The 16727-nt window shown below is 53.9% G+C and overlaps 1 protein-coding gene and 1 pseudogene across 1 annotated transcript; both read right to left on the bottom strand.

Moving 5' to 3' along the window:
* Nucleotides 1–2547: 2547 nt before the first annotated feature.
* On the bottom strand, nucleotides 2548–3144 carry LOC148050023 (olfactory receptor 14C36-like). The gene has a single exon (XM_087745546.1). The coding sequence runs from the start codon at nucleotides 3136–3138 to the stop codon at nucleotides 2548–2550; it is 591 nt and encodes a 196-aa protein (XP_087601672.1). The 5' UTR covers nucleotides 3139–3144.
* Nucleotides 3145–13937: 10793 nt separating this feature from the next.
* Nucleotides 13938–14902, bottom strand: LOC148050022 (olfactory receptor 14C36-like; annotated as a pseudogene).
* Nucleotides 14903–16727: the final 1825 nt, after the last annotated feature.

Genomic DNA, 16727 nt, shown 5'->3' with positions numbered 1-16727 from the left:
AGTCTCACCCAAAAGCCATGGGACCTTTCAAAGGTGACCAAGAGTGGCTTCACAATGACATTGGCCACATTGCTAAGCCCTCACGAGCACATCTTGTCAGCTCCCATGGCCTTGTTTATATCTGGTTTGTCTAAAGGTTCCCTAACCTGATCCTCCTCCACCAGACTTGCCCTCTGGTCTCAGGGGCCTGGGATTCCTGAAGGCCGGTCTCACCAAGAAGGCACTGGGTGCGTTGGCCCTTTCTGCATCCTCTGTCACTACAGCCCCAGCCCCATTTAGCAGCAGGCCTGTGTTTTTTCCCAGCCTTCCTTTTGCTGCTGATGTCACTGTAGAAGCTGCTCTTGTTCTTCAAATTCCTCCACAGGTGCAACTTCAGGTGGGCTTTGGCTTTCCAAGCCCATTCTCTGCATTCTTGGGAAGTTATCATTGATGGTCTCCAGAAACTGCCTGGATTGCATGCGTCCTGCCCTGTTGTCCTTCCAGCAAATATCAGGGTGGTTCAAGTCCTCATGAGGACCAGGGCTGTGAGTGTGAGGTTTCTGCCTGTTGCCTGAAGAAGGCCTCCTCTTGTGCTTCCTGCTCAGGTGCTCTGTACCAGGCACAACATCAGTGATGCTGGTCTGCCTGCTAATCCTGACCCATCCCAAGGCAGAGCTCCATGCATTCCTGCTGACCTCTCAGGTAAAGGGCAGCTCCCTCTCCTTCCCTTCCCAAAAAGCTTGGATCCTGCCTGCATGTGCTTGAGGTCTTTGTCCCCTTGGCCATGGCAGCTGTCTGTGCTACTGGCATCTATGAGGAGACAGGTTGCTCTCATGGCACTGGGGCCTTATTGTCTCCTTGCAGCCCCTGGGAAGGCCGGCCACTGCCATACTCTTGTCCTTCACTAAGCATTGCACATCCCACATCACCCTGCCCCAGGAAGAGCCCTGAGCTCTGTGAGGGACAGGATCTCCCTTCCCACAGGCTGGAGGTCAGCACTTGGCCTTTCTGCTGCATCAAGTCAACCAAGGCTTGACTCACATCAGAGCCACCTGCACAGTGCCTTTGCCTACCTGTAATCACAGCCTCCAGTTATCTGCTCTGACAAGTCCATGAGGAGGCTTTGTCAGTAATGGCCCTCAGTGGGGCTCAGACTGGCCAAAGGGCTATTCCATACCATATGACGTCATGCTCAGTATATAAGCTGGGGGAAGAAGAAGGAAGGGGAGGACATTGGGCGCGATGGTGTCTGTCTTCCCAAGTAATCGTCACATGTGATGAAGCCCTGCTTTCCTGGAGATGGCTGAGCACCTGCCTGCCGATGGGAAGGAGTGAATGAATTTCTTGTTTTGCTTTGTTTGCGTGCAAGGCTTTTGCTTTGACTATTTAACTGTTCTAATTTATTTTACTTCAATTATTAAACTGTTCTTATCTCAACCCAGGAGTTTTCTCCCTTTTACCCTCCTGATTCTCTCCCCCATCCCACCAAGGGGGGAGTGAGCGAGCAGCTGCGTGGTGCTTACTTGCCAGCTGCGGTTATACCACGATACATGGCCACACAGCTCAGCTAACATTGGCGCTGTCCTCTCCCGGGCACTTCCCAACCCAGCCCAGCCCAGTCCCTCCCCAGCTCTCCCCACCTCCCCTGCCCTCCCCCCAGTCCAGCCCAGCAGAGCAGCCCAGCCTGGGCTGGTCCCATGGCAGTGCCCACCGCAGGGTGCTGCAGAGCTCTGGGCACCCACCCCACAGCCCCAGCCCCTCTGAAGGGCACAGCAGCTGCTGGGGGGCAGAGAAGGGTCAGCCTCCCCATCAGCCCCAGGGCTGGAGGCTCACCATGGCATGAGGAAACGGAGGTTAGTGAAGCCGAAGAACTCCTGGTCTGGGGTCCTGGAGCTCCCCACCACAGACTGCCTCTGCCAGCTCAGTGCCAGCCCCTCTCCCCAGGCCAGCACAAGAGTCCTGGTTTCTCTTTCTCATGGATTCCTCCCTGCAGGCACAGAAATGCTCACTTGCTCTTCTCCCTGGACATCCCTTTCCCCAGGTGGGCATGTCCAGGCTGGCCTGGCCAGCCTGTCTTGGTTCCCACCCCGTGCTCTGCACAGGGCCCTGAGCTGGCAGTGCTACTCTGAAAAGAGCAGGTCCTGATGTTGTCCATGGCCATGGCTCCAGAGAAGCAGCAGCCGTGGTGTGAAGGTGGCAGAAAGGATCTGTCCACTGAGGCAGCAAGGGGCAGCCCTGAGGTCCACAAGTGCCTGCTTCTCCATGTGGCAGCTGGGCTCGTGGCTCCTTGACCCCTCCTGTGTGCTAGGGCTGCACCCGCAGCTCCAGAGGAGATGTAAGAGATGGGAGGAGAGGCAAATAATTTGCTGCTGGATTCTTTATTGTGTTTACCTGCCCAGGGAGGCTGGCTCCATAGGCACATGATGTCTTTTAGGTCGGAAAACACTGGCAGGCATATGGATAATATTATTTATGTGGAAGTCCTGTATGAAGTATAATAAACAAAGAGAAAACAGGACAGAGAAGATCAAAAGAGCATCCGAGGTTTTCCTGAGAATGATGGACACCTTATTGATGCTGCAGAAGTATATGTTCAAACAGTTTCCGCAGGGCCTCCTTGATCTCCTTGTTCCTCATGCTGTAGATGATAGGGTTTGCTGCTAGAGGCACCACACTGTACAGCACTGCCACCACCAGATCCAGGGATGAGGAGGAGATGGAGGGGGGCTTCAAGTAGGCAAACATTACAGTGCTGAGGAAAAGGGAAACCACGACTAGGTGAGGGAGGCACGTGGAAAAGGATTTGCGGCGCCCTTGCTCAGAGGGGATCCTCAGCACAGCCCTGAAGATCTGCACATAGGACACCACAAGGAAAACAAAACACCCAAATGTTAAACAGACACTAACCAGAATAAGCCCCACTTCCCTGAGGTAGGCATCTGAGCAGGAGAGCTTGAGGATCTGGGGGATTTCACAGAAGAATTGGTCCACAGCATTGCCTTGGCAGAGGGGCAGTGAGAATGTATTGGCAGTGTGCAAGACAGCATTGAGAAACCCACTGCCCCAGGCAGCTGCTGCCATGTGGACACAAGCTCTGCTGCCCAGGAGGGTCCTGTAGTGCAGGGGTTTACAGATGGCCACGTAGCGGTCATAGGCCATGACAGTGAGAATACAATATTCTCCTCCAATGAAGAAGAGAAAGAAAAAGAGCTGGGCAGCTGTCGTGGTTTAACCCCAGCCAGCAACTAGGCACCACACAGCCGCTCACTCACTCCCCCCCGGTGGGATGGGGAGAGAATCAGAAGAGTAAAAGTGAGAAAACTCATGGGCTGAGATAAAGACAGTTTAATGGGTAAAGCAAAAGCCGCGCGCACAAGCAAAGCAAAGCAAGGAATTCATTCACTACTTCCCGTCGGCAGGCAGGTGTTCAGCCATCCCCAGGAAAGCAGGGCTCCATCACGCGTAACGGTTACTTGGGAAGACAAACGCCATCACACCCAATGTCCCCCCCTTCCTTCTTCTTCCCCCAGCTTATATACTGAGCATGACGTCATATGGTATGGAATAGCCCTTTGGCCGGTCTGGGTCAGCTGTCCTAGCTATGCTCCCTCCCAGCTTCTTGTGCACCTGGCAGAGCACAAGAAGCTGAAAAGTCCTTGACTAGTGTAAACTCTGCTCAGCAAGAACCAAAACATCAGTGCGTTATCAACATTATTCTCATCCTAAATCCAAAACACAGCGCTCTACCAGCTACTAAGAAGAAAACTAACTCTATCCCAGCTGAAACCAGGACAGTATCCACCCCTTATTCCATACCATTTACATCATGCTCAGGTCCCACATTATCCAATACATCCTCATTAACCACCACCCCACTTATTTTATGGACCACCCCTGTAAAATGTCTGTAAAATGTCCATAAACATCCACAAATGTCCACATAATGTCCATTGAGTTCATTTAGTCCGAGACTTTGGGCTCCATCTGTGATGGTGGTCACTCAGGACAGGAGAGGTGGTGTGTTACGTGGAGTTATTGGGCACCAAAGCCAGCTCAGGTTGGGTCACTGCTGCACTTGCACTGCTTCTTGTAAGGCTTTTTCTCCATTGGTTCAGGTGGTTCCTGGTATGGTAATTCCTATAACATGCAACTCAGATCATGGGTTACAACAATTTAAAGGTATTTCCATTACAATCTCCACCCCTGGCCCCTTTGGGCCAGGATTAATATTGCAAGGAACTCCTCCCCTTGCTCCTAGCCTGGCTAGCAGTAAGGGGTTCTTGCTATAGTAATTCCCATAACATGCAACTCAAATCCCAGGTTACAACAATTTAAAGGTATTTCCATTACAATCTCCACCCCTGGCCCCTTTGGACCAGACCATTGGGCTTAACACTGCAATGGACTCCTTCCCTTGCCCCTGCTCCGGCTTGGACTTATCCACAGACTGCAGTCCCTTAGGTGTTTACCTGCTCCAAGCGGAGCCTTGTCTATGAGCCACAGTCTCTCCAGGGGTATACCTGCTGCGGCATGGATTTATCCACAGCCACAGTCACTTAGAGGTGCACCTGTTCCCACATGGCCTTCTCCATGGGCCACAATGCTTTCAGAGATATACCTGCTCCAGCGTGGCCTTGCCCGCAGCCACAGTCTCTTCAGAAGTAAACTTGCTCCACCGTGGCCTTACCCGCAGCCACAGTCTCTTCAGAAGTAAGCTTGTTCCACCATGGCCTTACCCATGGCCACACGCTTTGAGGTGCTCCAGCATGACCTCATGCACAGCCACTGATGCCTCAAGGTGTACCTGCTGCAGCATGGACTTATCCACAGCCACAGATGCTTCGAGGTGTACCTTCTCCAGCGTGGACTTATCCTTGGGCCACAATCCCTTCAAGAGGTATATCTGCTGCGGCACAGACATAACCATGGCCACAGATGCTTCGAGACATACCTGCTCTGGCATGGGCTTATCCACGTCCACAGACGCTTCGGGGTGTCCTGCTCCCACATGGACTCATCCACAGGTCACAGTCCCTTCGACTCGAGTTCACACTGGAGTTCCAGCCTGTCCAGTACAGCAGCACAGAAACAGCAGCGATGCCCTGGCCATCTGCCAGCCCAGGCGCATGGCTATTGCTGTTATCAAAATGTTCCCAGGCACAGCAGAGTAAGATGATAAGCAGTTCAGCAAGCAGCAAAAGCAAAAAGCAGCCACTAACGAGCACTAGACTCTAATATACAGTAAGGCAAGCAAGCCCCATGGCAAGTACAGAAGCCTGCCGATTAATACCTAAACAGCAATACCTGCTATAACTTCGATCTAGCACATTCCAATTAAATCTGTCGTTATCTCGAACCCTTCGAGCCCCACGTTGGGCGCCAAAAAGGACTGTCGTGGTTTAACCCCAGCCAGCAACTAGGCACCACACAGCCGCTCACTCACTCCCACCGGTGGGATGGGGAGAGAATCAGAAGAGTAAAAGTGAGAAAACTCATGGGCTGAGATAAAGACAGTTTAATGGGTAAAGCAAAAGCCGCGCGCACAAGCAAAGCAAAGCAAGGAATTCATTCACTACTTCCCGTCGGCAGGCAGGTGTTCAGCCATCCCCAGGAAAGCAGGGCTCCATCACGCGTAACGGTTACTTGGGAAGACAAACGCCATCACACCCAATGTCCCCCCCTTCCTTCTTCTTCCCCCAGCTTATATACTGAGCATGACGTCATATGGTATGGAATAGCCCTTTGGCCGGTCTGGGTCAGCTGTCCTAGCTATGCTCCCTCCCAGCTTCTTGTGCACCTGGCAGAGCACAAGAAGCTGAAAAGTCCTTGACTAGTGTAAACTCTGCTCAGCAAGAACCAAAACATCAGTGCGTTATCAACATTATTCTCATCCTAAATCCAAAACACAGCGCTCTACCAGCTACTAAGAAGAAAACTAACTCTATCCCAGCTGAAACCAGGACACCCTTGGTAGGAAATGGCCCTGGTGTCCCACAGGGCATTGGCCATGGACTTGGGGAGAGTGGTGGAGATGGAGCCCAGGTCGAGGAGGGAGAGGTTGAGGAGGAAGAAGTACATGGGGGTGTGGAGGCGGTGGTCCCAAGCTATGGCAGTGATGATGAGGCCGTTGCCCAGGAGGGCAGCCAGGTAGATGGCCAGGAAGAGCCAGAAGTGCAAGAGCTGCAGCTCCTGCGTGTCTGTGAATGCCAGGAGGAGGAACTCGTTCGTGGAGCTGCCATTGGACATCTGCTGCTTCTGGGCATGGAAACTGCCAAAGGAGAGAAAAGAGGAAAATTCAGAGAAGTTTCTCTGAGAAAAATTTCATTCATTCATTGTGCAATACCTAAGCGTGCTTTTCTTCCCTCGGGGGGGGCGGGTTGTTATGCAGCTCCGAGGCTTCAGCTCAGGTTTGTGCTGGCTGAGTGTGCTGTGCAGAGCCGTGCCCTCTCCCCAGGGGCTCCGGAAGGGTCAGCCCTGCTTTCCAGCAAGGACCCATGGAGGCAGCAACAGCCCAGGGTGTTTGGAGGGAGGCTTCCTGGGGAGGAGTTCCCTGTGCTGCACTAGAGCGGAGGGCAAAAAGCCCAGAAGGACGCTTTCTTCCCCAGAGGAAGGTGGGAGATGAGGTGCAGCAATTGTGTCTCGGTACACTGTGTTTTAGTATGCAGACACCCCCATCCCACTTGGGAAATGGTCTTGGAAGGGGTCACATTCCCCATTGCTCTCAGTGCAAACCTCCGTCAGTGCTCCCATGCAGGAGGGCTGCTCTGTCCATCAGCCTGGTGCCCAGCTGCTCTGGGCTTGCACCGCTCTCAGCTGCAGGACGACTGCACCCAGAGGTTGCTCTGCAAAAGATGCTGGAGTGTCCTGGGAGCAGAGGGGTCCTGTTCCAGGTGCAGAGTTCAAAACACCTCTCCTTTCCAGCGCAGCTCTGCGGAGTATGAGGAAGAGGACAGGGCAAGGATGCTGATTGGCATGGGCAGATCGGGTGCTCTCAGACATCTCCTAGGTCCTACAAGAGAGCTGTGCCCTTCTGGAAGGATGCTCACAGCCCCGCAGGACTCCCTGCCCAGCATAATCAGGTGTCTTACGGTGCTGTCTGCTAAGGGAAGCAGTGCCTCATTGCCCAAGCACTGAGTGCAGTGTCTGGAGCCTGGAAAATGAAGAGAGGGCTTGGGCACCTTGGTCCCATGGAAACACCTCCAGGGCAGCGCCCTCCAGGTCAGGGCCAGAGCAGGCACTCCCCACCCCCACCCCTTGCCCCACACCACCACCGTTACTGCCAGGGACCCCACGAGCAGGAAGAAGAGCAGCACAAGCAGGTGGAGGAACAAAGAAGAACTCTGTGACTCTCCTCCTAAGGGAAGCAAGGAGAGGAGAGGCGGCCGGGCACTCAGGAAAGCCTTCTCCTCTCCCAGCAGAGCACAGCACCTCCCAGTCAGCAAAAGCCCAGGGCAGTCGCTCTCAGCCCCTTTGCTCTGCAGAGGGAAGCGGCCACGTGTCAGGAGAGATGCCCCTCTGCTGTGCCAGAGCTCTGGCTGCAGAGGAGGCAACTCCTGCCCTGGACCACACAGCCTTGAGGGCAGAGGCTGTGCTGGGTGGGAGACGAGAGCAGGGGTCTTGCGCAGAGGAAGGTGTCTGCATTGGAGGGCATGACAGGGAGCTTCCCAAATTCTCCCTCCCATGCCATTTGGGGTTGGAGTTTCCTATACCTGTCTGCCCATGTCTCTGCTGCCTGGAGCTATCCCTGCCGGGAACTGTTTCTCTGCCCTCCAGTTTTTCCCTGTCAGGGATCACAGACCCCATCACCCACTCCTGTCTGCTCAGCTCTGACCTGAAGAAACCTCCCGGTTCCAGGCACTCTCTGGTGGTACTCCCCGCTTGCAGGCAGTAAGGAGCAGGTCAGAGAAACCCTGCTGAGGCCAGCAAAGGTGATGCTGGTGCTCTCTGGAGGTAAAGGAGTGGATGGAAGCAGTTGCCTTGGCTCCTACCAGACCTACTGATCTCTCAGCGTGGCAGCTCAGGACTCTCAGGCTCCCTCGCCAAACGCAGCAGCACCTTTTCCCCTTTTCCTGAAACAGCAGGAAACTGGAAGCACGGCCTCAGGAAAGCTCTTTAGCTGTAAGGTATCCCCTGCCTTGCTCTTCCTCTGCAAAAGCCCCCTCTGAAATGCCCTGGGCAGCTCTGGCTGCACACCCTGCCTTCACCCCTTCCCCCTTGTCTAACATGAGCCCCTGGGCTGGGAGGCCTCCTGACAGACCCTGGAGGCTATGAACGCTTTTGGGGACCCTTCCCGCAGCGGCAGCTGCATTGCCCTGCACCAAGAGACTTACCGTGTCAAGGGCTGGAAAGGTTTCTTCCCTTGCAGCTCTCCTCTCTCCTCCCACTCCAGCCTGCCTTTAATCTCGCTCTGCCCTACTCCTTTGCCCAGAGCCCTGCTGCGCTTGGCAGAGGAGTTGCTCCTTGGCAGAGCTGTCTCTCTGCACTGCTGCCTGCTTCCCAGGAGCTCCCTCCACCCGAGGAGCCTGTCTCAGCCCTGGAGGAGGGCACCTGCCCAAGACGTCACTTTCTCTGCCCCCCACCCCACTCGGCGCTCCCTCCAGGTGTCCCTGGGGCTCTCCAGGAACCTGCTTGGGAAGAGACTGAAGGAATCACCGATGTTGCCTCTCTCACCTCTGCAGAGACGTTTCTTTGCAGCAGTGCCCTTTCTCCTCTCCCAGACACAGTTAGGTCTGAGAATCCCCCTTCTCCTTGGCCCATCATGAGGCAGGACACCTGGACACTGCCAGGGAGGCATCTCCTTCAGCCATGCTGAGGGAAGGCAATCAGCTGAGTCAATGGAGGCATCTCATGCTGGATTTGTAGTGCTGGGGCTGGAAGGGACCTCAGCTCCCTCCCCTGCCTGCCACAAACCCCCAGGAGGTGGGATTCCTCTTGCTTCAGTCATGGCGTCTGTTACAAATAGGCACCTGCACTCTTTTCCTACAGTCCCATGTTCATCCCCCTGTCTCTCCAGAAATCCAGATGGGTTCTGCCCCTTTATAGCTTGATGGCATTTGGGTACACTGTGTACCGGTGTGCATTAGAGCCTTATCATCCTGCGGGTCTCCTGTTCCAGGCCATCAAATCCATACAGTCCAGTAAACCCGGTTGTCCCTTTCAACCACCTGGCTGGAGGCAGGATCCCCTCTAATCCTGGTCATAGCATTCATAGAATCATAGAATCAAAGAATCATAGAATGGTTTGGGTGCAAAGGGACCTTTAGTGGTCATCTAGTTAAACCCCCCTGCAATGGGCAGGGACTTCTACAACTAGATCAGGTTGCTCAGAGCCCCATCTAGCCTGTCCTTGAATGTTTCCAAGGATGCCGCATCTACCACCTCTCTGGGAAACCCGTTCCAGTGTTTCACTCCCCTCATTGGGAAAAATTTTTCCTTGTGTTCAATCTAAATCTACCCTCCTACAGCAGCCTTCTCTTCTCCAGGCTGAACACCCCCAGCTCTTTCAGCCTTTCCTCACAGCAGAGGTATTCCATCCCTCGGATCATTTTTGTGCCCCTCTTCTGGACCTGGTCCAACAGGTCCATGTCCTTCCTGTACTGAGGACTCCAGAGCTGGATGCAGTACTCCATGTAGGGTCTCACCAGAGCAGAGTAGAGGGGCAGAATGCCCTCCCTCGACCTGCTGGCCACGCTTCTTTTCATGCAGCCCAGGATACAGTTGGCTTTCTGGGCTGTGAGAGCACATTGCCCGCTCATGTCCAGCTTTTCATCTACCAGTGTCCCCAAGTCCTTCTCCTCAGGGCTGCTCTCCATCCCTTCATCCCCCAGCCTGTATTGACACCAGGGGTTGCCCTGACCCAGGTGCACGACCTTGCACTTGGCCTTGTTGAACCTCACGAGGTTCACATGGGCCTCCTTCTCAAGCTTGTCCAGGTCCCTCTGGATGGCACCCTGACCCTCGGGAGTGTCACCTGCCCCACTCAGCTTGGTGGCATTTCAAAACTTGCACTCAGTTGCACTATTCATGTCCTTGATAAAGATATTCAACAGTACTGGTCCCAGCATGGACCCCTGAGGGACACCACTTGTGCGTTGGGTATCTCCAGGGGTGGTCTCCACTCTAAGGTGGGCTTTGACTAGATGATCTCCAGCACCTACAACCTCTCTTCTTCCTCTTGGATTTGACCTTGAAGCTTTTGCAGGATTTCTGATGTCTCCACTGGAGTGGTTGTCTTCTCAGTCAACACCCAAGGTTGAGCTTGAGACCTTCTAAAGATCTAATGGCCACCCAGCACCACCTGAGGAGGACAAGCCTTGAGCCCACCCAAGCTCAGGTGAAGGCCTGGGCAGAGTCTTCCCTCCAAGGAAGGCTGGATGAGGTGAGGGGGAGTCTCAGCCAAGGGCTGAAGGCACTGGGGGAGGTGAGGCTGGCCCACAGCAAGGTGAAGGTCAAGAAGCGGGGCTGCAACTGGGGCCAGAGGACACATGGGGCATGGCATAGTGGAGGGAAGGGAGGGAGGGGTATGGACAATGGACGCATTTAGGGGTGCCAAGGTTGCACTTAGGGGTCCATGGGGGCCCTTAGGGATCTGGGGGGCAGTTAGGGGTCTGTACAAGGATGAGACCCACTCTATAAGGTTAAAGAGATCCAGTTTGTACGGGGACAGGGCCCAGTCTCTACTGGGATGGGGCCAGGGGATCCAGTTTGTACTGGGATGGGGCCCAGGCTGTACTGGCAGGAGTTAAAGGGATCCAGGCTGGACTGTGACGGGACACAGCCTGTACTGGGAAGGGATCATGGGATCCATTTTGTACTAGGACGTGCCCAGTCTGTAATGGAAAAGGATAAAAGGATGCAGTTTGTCCTGGGACAGGGCCCAGTCTGAGCTGGGCAATGTGAAAGGGATCCAGTTTGTACTGGGATGAGGCCCAGTCTGTGCTGGGAAGGGGACCAAGGGCTCCAGTTTATACTGGGACAGGGCAAAGTCTGTGCTGGGAGGGGTTAAAAGGAACCAGTTTGTAGTGGAACAGGGCCCAGTCTGTACTGGCAGGTATTAAATGTGTCCAGTTTGCACTGGGAGAGGCCCCATTCTGTACTGGGAGGTGTTTGAAGGATCCAGTTTGTATTGGGAGGGGGCCCAGTCTGTACTGGGAGAGGTAAAGGGATCAGGTTTGTACTGGGACGGGGCCCAGTCTGTACTGGGAGGGGGTCAGGGGATGCAGTTTATAACGTGACAGGGCCCAGTCTGTACTGGGAGGGGTTAAAGGAACCAGTTTGGACTCGGATGGGGTCCATTCTGTACTATGAGGGGTTAACAGGATCCAGTTTATAATGTGACAGGGCCCAGTCTGTACTGGGAGTGGTTAAATGGATGCAGTTTCTGCTTGGAGGGCGGTCAGTCTGTACTGAGAGGGGTTAAAGGGTTCCAGTTTGTACTGGGACTGGTCCCAGTCCAAACTGGAAGGAGTTCAGAAAAAGAAATCTAGGTAATAGCTGAAAAAGTCTTCATTTCCAGCTTTTCATGATTTTTTAAGAAATTTTGCTGATCCCTGAGGGATGCTGCTAGTATCTGGCTCCTCGGAGGACTTTGTACCACTGACAGATTTGTTCCTGATCGTCCAGCCAACTTCCCACCCACCGCAGCATCCACTTCTTCAGTCCAGATGTCAACAATCCGCTCTAGGGAGACCACGGGAAACCACATCCAAAGAGTTGCAGAAGTCCAGGTACACAGCATGCCCTTCTTTCCCCTCCCACATGGGTTCAGCAATCCTTTTCTTGTCCTTCAAGTGATGGAGATAGCTGCAAGAGCATTTGCCCTGCCACCTTCCCAGGGACGGAGGTGAAGCTGACCAACCTGTAACACTCCCAATCCTCCTTCTTGCCCTTCTTGAGGATGGGTTTGATATTTGCCTTTTCTGAGGACCTTGCAGCCTCCCTGATCTCTCTGCCCCTTCCAAGATGTTTGAGAGAGGTCTCATGATGACACCAGCCAGCTCCACCAGCACCTCTCTGCTCCTTCCCACACCAGAAGCCTTCTTCGTATCCCACCCTTCCAGCGGAGTGCCCAGGACACAGCACACGCCAGTCCAGGTCCTCTGGCCTAGCTCAGAAGAGAGCCAGAAGTGATTTCTTCCTGCAGGCCCACAGCTCCAGTGGGGTCTCTGCGCAGCTCACAGCTTCCCTGAGCATTTTTCTCAGTGTCCCCCAACCTTTCTAGTCCACAGGCGGTAGATGAAGGGATTGAACAGGGATGTGAGGATGGTGTAGCAAAAAGGGTTTTGTCAAACTGTCTCAGGAGGGCTGTTCTGGGCATCACACCCCCAAGGATGAGGGTGTCATAGAAAAGAGTGGCACTAGTGAGGTGGGAGGAGCAGGTGGAGAAGGCTTTCTGCCTGCCCATGCTGGATGGGAGAGCTGCCCCAGGGAGGCATCTCCGATGCACACAGGATGACCATGTGAACAGGAAGAGGAGGATGGGATCTAAAAAGCAGGTTATGACAGCAAAGAGCACGAGTGTCGCAGTGTCATTGCGTGAGAGCTCCACAATGGGGTGAAATCACAGAAGAAGTGGCCCACTCCACTGGGGCCACACAACTGTATCTGGGACACGACTGAAATTATGACTGTAGATGACAGAAATGCCCCTAGCGAAGGGGCAGCTGCCCTCTGGAGACAGACCTGCCGGTTCATGAGTCTTGTAGAGAGCAGGGCGTGGCACACAGCCCAGTACTGATCGTAGGGTGTGATCACGGGTAGTAAACACTCGGTACATGCAAAAGGTGCAGGAAACAATACTAACACCGTGATGAGCAGAGATGGTGCTGTCCCCAGTCATGCAGCTGGCCATCAGCTGGGGCAGGTGGTGGGTCTGTAGAAGATCTCCAGGGAAGACAAATGGCCCAAGAAGAAGCCATGGGGGTGTGCAGATGCTAGTTTGCCACCACGTGCATGATGATGAGGGTTTTCTCAAGAACAAAGACTATGCAGGTCATGAGAGAGAGAGGGAAGAGATTTGCCTAAGGGCTGGGAACGTTCCCCATTCCGTAGGTATGGGGGACTCCATCATGGCCCCTGTCCTGGTTTCAGCTGGGATAGAGTAAATTTTCTTCTTAGTAGCTGGTATAGTGCTGTGTTTTGGATTTAGGATGAGAATAATGTTGATAACACACTGATGTTTTCATTCTTGCTGAGCAGAGTTTACACCAGTCAAGGACTTTTCAGCTTCCCATGCTCTGCCAGGTGCACAAGAAGCTGGGAGGGGGCACAGCCAGGGGGGCTGACCCAGACTGGCCAAAGGGCTATTCCATACCATATGACATCATGCTCAGTATATAAAGCTGGGGGAAGAAGAAGGAAGGGGGGGACGTTTGGCGTGATGGCATTTGTCTTCCCTAGTAACCGTTACGCATGATGGAGCCCTGCTTTCGTGGGGATGGCTGAACACCTGCCTGCCGATAGGAAGTAGTGAATGAATTCCTTGCTTTGCTTTGCTTGTGCGCGTGGCTTTTGCATTCCCTATTAAACCGTCCTTATCTTAACCCACGAGTTTTGTCCCTTTTACTCTTCTGATTCTCTCCCCCATCCCACCTTGGGGGAGTGAGCGAGCGGCTGTGTGGTTCACAGTTGCTGGCTGGGGTTAAACCATGACAGCCCCATTGCCCTTTCTTCACCTATGAGGATGAATATTTGGTTCAGTTTTAGTTGCTTGGGTCTCAGACAGACAAATCAATGCAAGTACATTTATTTTGTTTAATTAGAGAAGGAGTATAGCTCCTTATTTACACAGTCGGTGGGTCACACTAGTGAGGAAGATAATGAAGTAGAAGTGGGGTGTCCGCATTTCTTTGTGGACAACATTATCACAAGTTAAAAAAGCAAGAAAAGGAAAAACTTACCCAACAACAATAATGACAACAAAAATTAATCAAGAAAGGCTGGGCCTGTTATGAGTTACATTATGAGTCATCTGTTGAAGAAGATGGACACTCTGTAGCTCCTGGAGAACATCCAGTCATCAGTTTCCACACTGCTTCCTTGAGCTCCTGGTTCCTCCTGCTGTAGATGAGGGGGTTCACTGCTGGAGGCACCACCGAGTACAGGGCAGCAACCACTCGATTCAGGGATGGGGAGGAGGTGGAGGGGGCTTCAGGTAGGCAAATGTGGCAGTGCTCAGAAACAGGGAGACCATGGCCAGGTGAGGGAGGCACGTGGAAAAGGCTTTGTGGCGTCCCTGCTCAGAGGGGATCCTCAGCACGGCCCTGAGGATCTGCACATAGGACGCCACAATGAAAACAAAACACTCCAAAAAGACAAAAGTACTAAACACAAGAAGTTTAAATTCCCTGAGGTAGGCATCTGAGCAGGAGAGCTTGAGGATCTGGGGAAGTTCACAGAAGAACTGCTCCAGGGTATTGCCTCGGCAGAGGGGTAAGGAAAATGTATTGGCAGTGTGCAGAAGAGCATAGAAGAAACCACTGCCCCAGGCAGCTGCTGCCATGTGGACACAAGCTCTGCTGCCCAGGAGGGTCCCGTACTGCAGGGGTTTGCAGATGGCCACGTAGAGGTCGTAGGCCATGACAGTGAGAAGACAATACTCTGCTGATATGAAAAAGACAAATAGAAAGAGCTGGGCAGCACATCCTGCATAGGAAATGGCCCTGGTGTCCCACAGGGCATTGGCCATGGACTTGGGGAGAGTAGTGGAGATGGAGGCCAGGTTGATGAGGGAGAGGTTGAGGAGGAAGAAGTACATGGGGGTGTGGAGGCGGTAGTCACAGGCTACGGCGGTGATGATGAGGCCGTTGCCCAGGAGGGCAGCCAGGTAGATGGCCACGAAGAGCCAGAAGTGCAAGAGATGCAGCTCCCGCATGTCTGCAAATGCCAGGAGAAGGAACTCAATGATGGAACTGCTGTTGGACATCTGCCTCTCTGCATGGGGACCTGCCCAAGGAGGTAAAGGCAGTGAGAAGTTAGGGTAGAGTTCTCTGAGCAAAGCCTATTGCAGTTCTCATGGAAACACCCCAGACTGCCTTGCACCTTTCAGGGAGACCTTTGGCAAGTCCCTTTCATGAGCTCTGGTTGGGGCTGGCTGAGGGTGCCATGTGGAGCAGGGGGCTCTGCTGTGGGCTCTGGAGGTGTCAGTCCTGTCCTACAGCAATAGGTAATAGCAACATGGGGTGATCTCAGATTAAATCCACTTTGGGTATCAATGAGCTTTCAGCATTGTTGCTCCCATTTCACCCCACTGCAGAGCAGAGCCGAAGGGATTTTGTTTTTTTTATCTCGTTCTAGTTGCCACACCACAACTGAGAAGTGCTTGTAAAGCAGAAATCCTTGGCACTTCTGCTGTACTCCAAGTGACATGTTGTGGGTGTTGACAGGCAAAGGGACTGTCCCTTAGTGCAGGGTGTGGAGAGCTGGTCCGTCCATCAGCCCTGGTCTCAGCTGCCTTTTCCTTGCAGCTCTTTGAGCTGGAGGATGATCACCAGATGTTCCCCTGAGAAGAAACTGGAAACTTCTGAGAGCGGAGGAATCCAGTTCCCAAGTGCAGATCTCCAAACCCCTCCCCACCATCTCATCGTACCTGAGCAGGATCTCAGCTCTCCCCTCCCAGCCACGGACACACAGGGCTCATTGCAGCTGCCCACACAGATGATGAGCCACATTGCCATGGCCTTAGCACTAAGTTGTCTTCTCCATGGGACACAGAGAGCCTATGGGAGAGCTGTGCCCTTCTGGAGGACAGCCTGCATCCCAGCAGCACCCCCAGGGAAAGAGTCAGAAGTCCGGAAGACAGGGAGTCCTTAGGTGAGGGTCAGCTCATTGCCAGCCCCACACACTGCAGTGCCCAGAGCCCCCAGGTAAGGTGGGGACAAAGGCAGCAAGGCCAGGAGGGGAAAGAGAGAAATGTCCCAATGCTCCTGCCATGGGAGGAAGGACAGGGACAGACAGACAGGCACTCGGATTTCTCCTCACTGTGGGTTGGGCTGCCAAGAAGAAGGCAGCCTGAAACCCCATGACCCTGGGGGCAAAGGCTGTGCTGGGTGGGAGAGGAGACCAGGAGGGTGCTCCCTGAAGGTGTCTGTGCTGCAAGGGATGGCAGGGAGGTGCCTGAATCCCCACTGCCATGGTGTTTATGGGAGCAGCTCCCTCTCCCTCCCTGCCCATGTCTCTGCTGCCTGGAGCTGTCCCTGCCAGGAGCTGGTTCTCTGTCCCCAAGTCTCCTCCCTGTCCGTGCTCACAGACCCCATCCCCCCCACTGTGTGCTCAGCTCTGCCCTGCAGACATCTCCTGGCAGCAGGGCACTGCCCAGGGGCATCTCTGCATGTGCAGGGGCTCAGGAGAAGCTCAGACAAGTCCCAGTGAGAAGCAGGGTCTCAGTGCCTTCTCCAGAGCAGAGGAATAAATTCCCATCTCCCACTGCCCACCCAGCCAACTAAGAGTGGAAAACGGAAAGCACAGATTCCTTCCCTTTTAGGTAATCCTCATCTTGACCTTCCTCTTGAAAAGTCCCCTTGGAAATTCCCTGGGAGTAATATGGAGCTGCAGGCAGCCCTGACCCATGCAGTACCCTCTCAACAGAGGGACCCGGTCTTACCCTGCCAAGGGTCACTCCTTGCACACACAGCTTCTCCCTGCAGCGTTGTGGGCAGCTCCCCGGGCAGGCTGAGTGCTGACCCTGGCAGGTGGCAGAGTCCCTTGCCCTGGCACACAGCCCCCTGGGGTGCAGGGACCCTGCTCTGAAG

Source organism: Nipponia nippon, unplaced genomic scaffold (genome assembly GCF_047370975.1).
Source record: "Nipponia nippon isolate SJK-2023a ecotype South Korea unplaced genomic scaffold, ASM4737097v1 scaffold_92, whole genome shotgun sequence".
In the NCBI taxonomy this organism is placed as follows: Eukaryota; Metazoa; Chordata; class Aves; order Pelecaniformes; family Threskiornithidae; genus Nipponia; species Nipponia nippon.
Note: the sequence above shows the minus strand (reverse complement) of the source record. Positions and strands in the feature narration are given on the sequence as shown.

Bases quoted from the DNA above. Each gene is read 5' to 3' on its own strand.
- LOC148050023 (XM_087745546.1), bottom strand. From the start codon at position 3,138: ATGGCCTATGACCGCTACGTGGCCATCTGTAAACCCCTGCACTACAGG.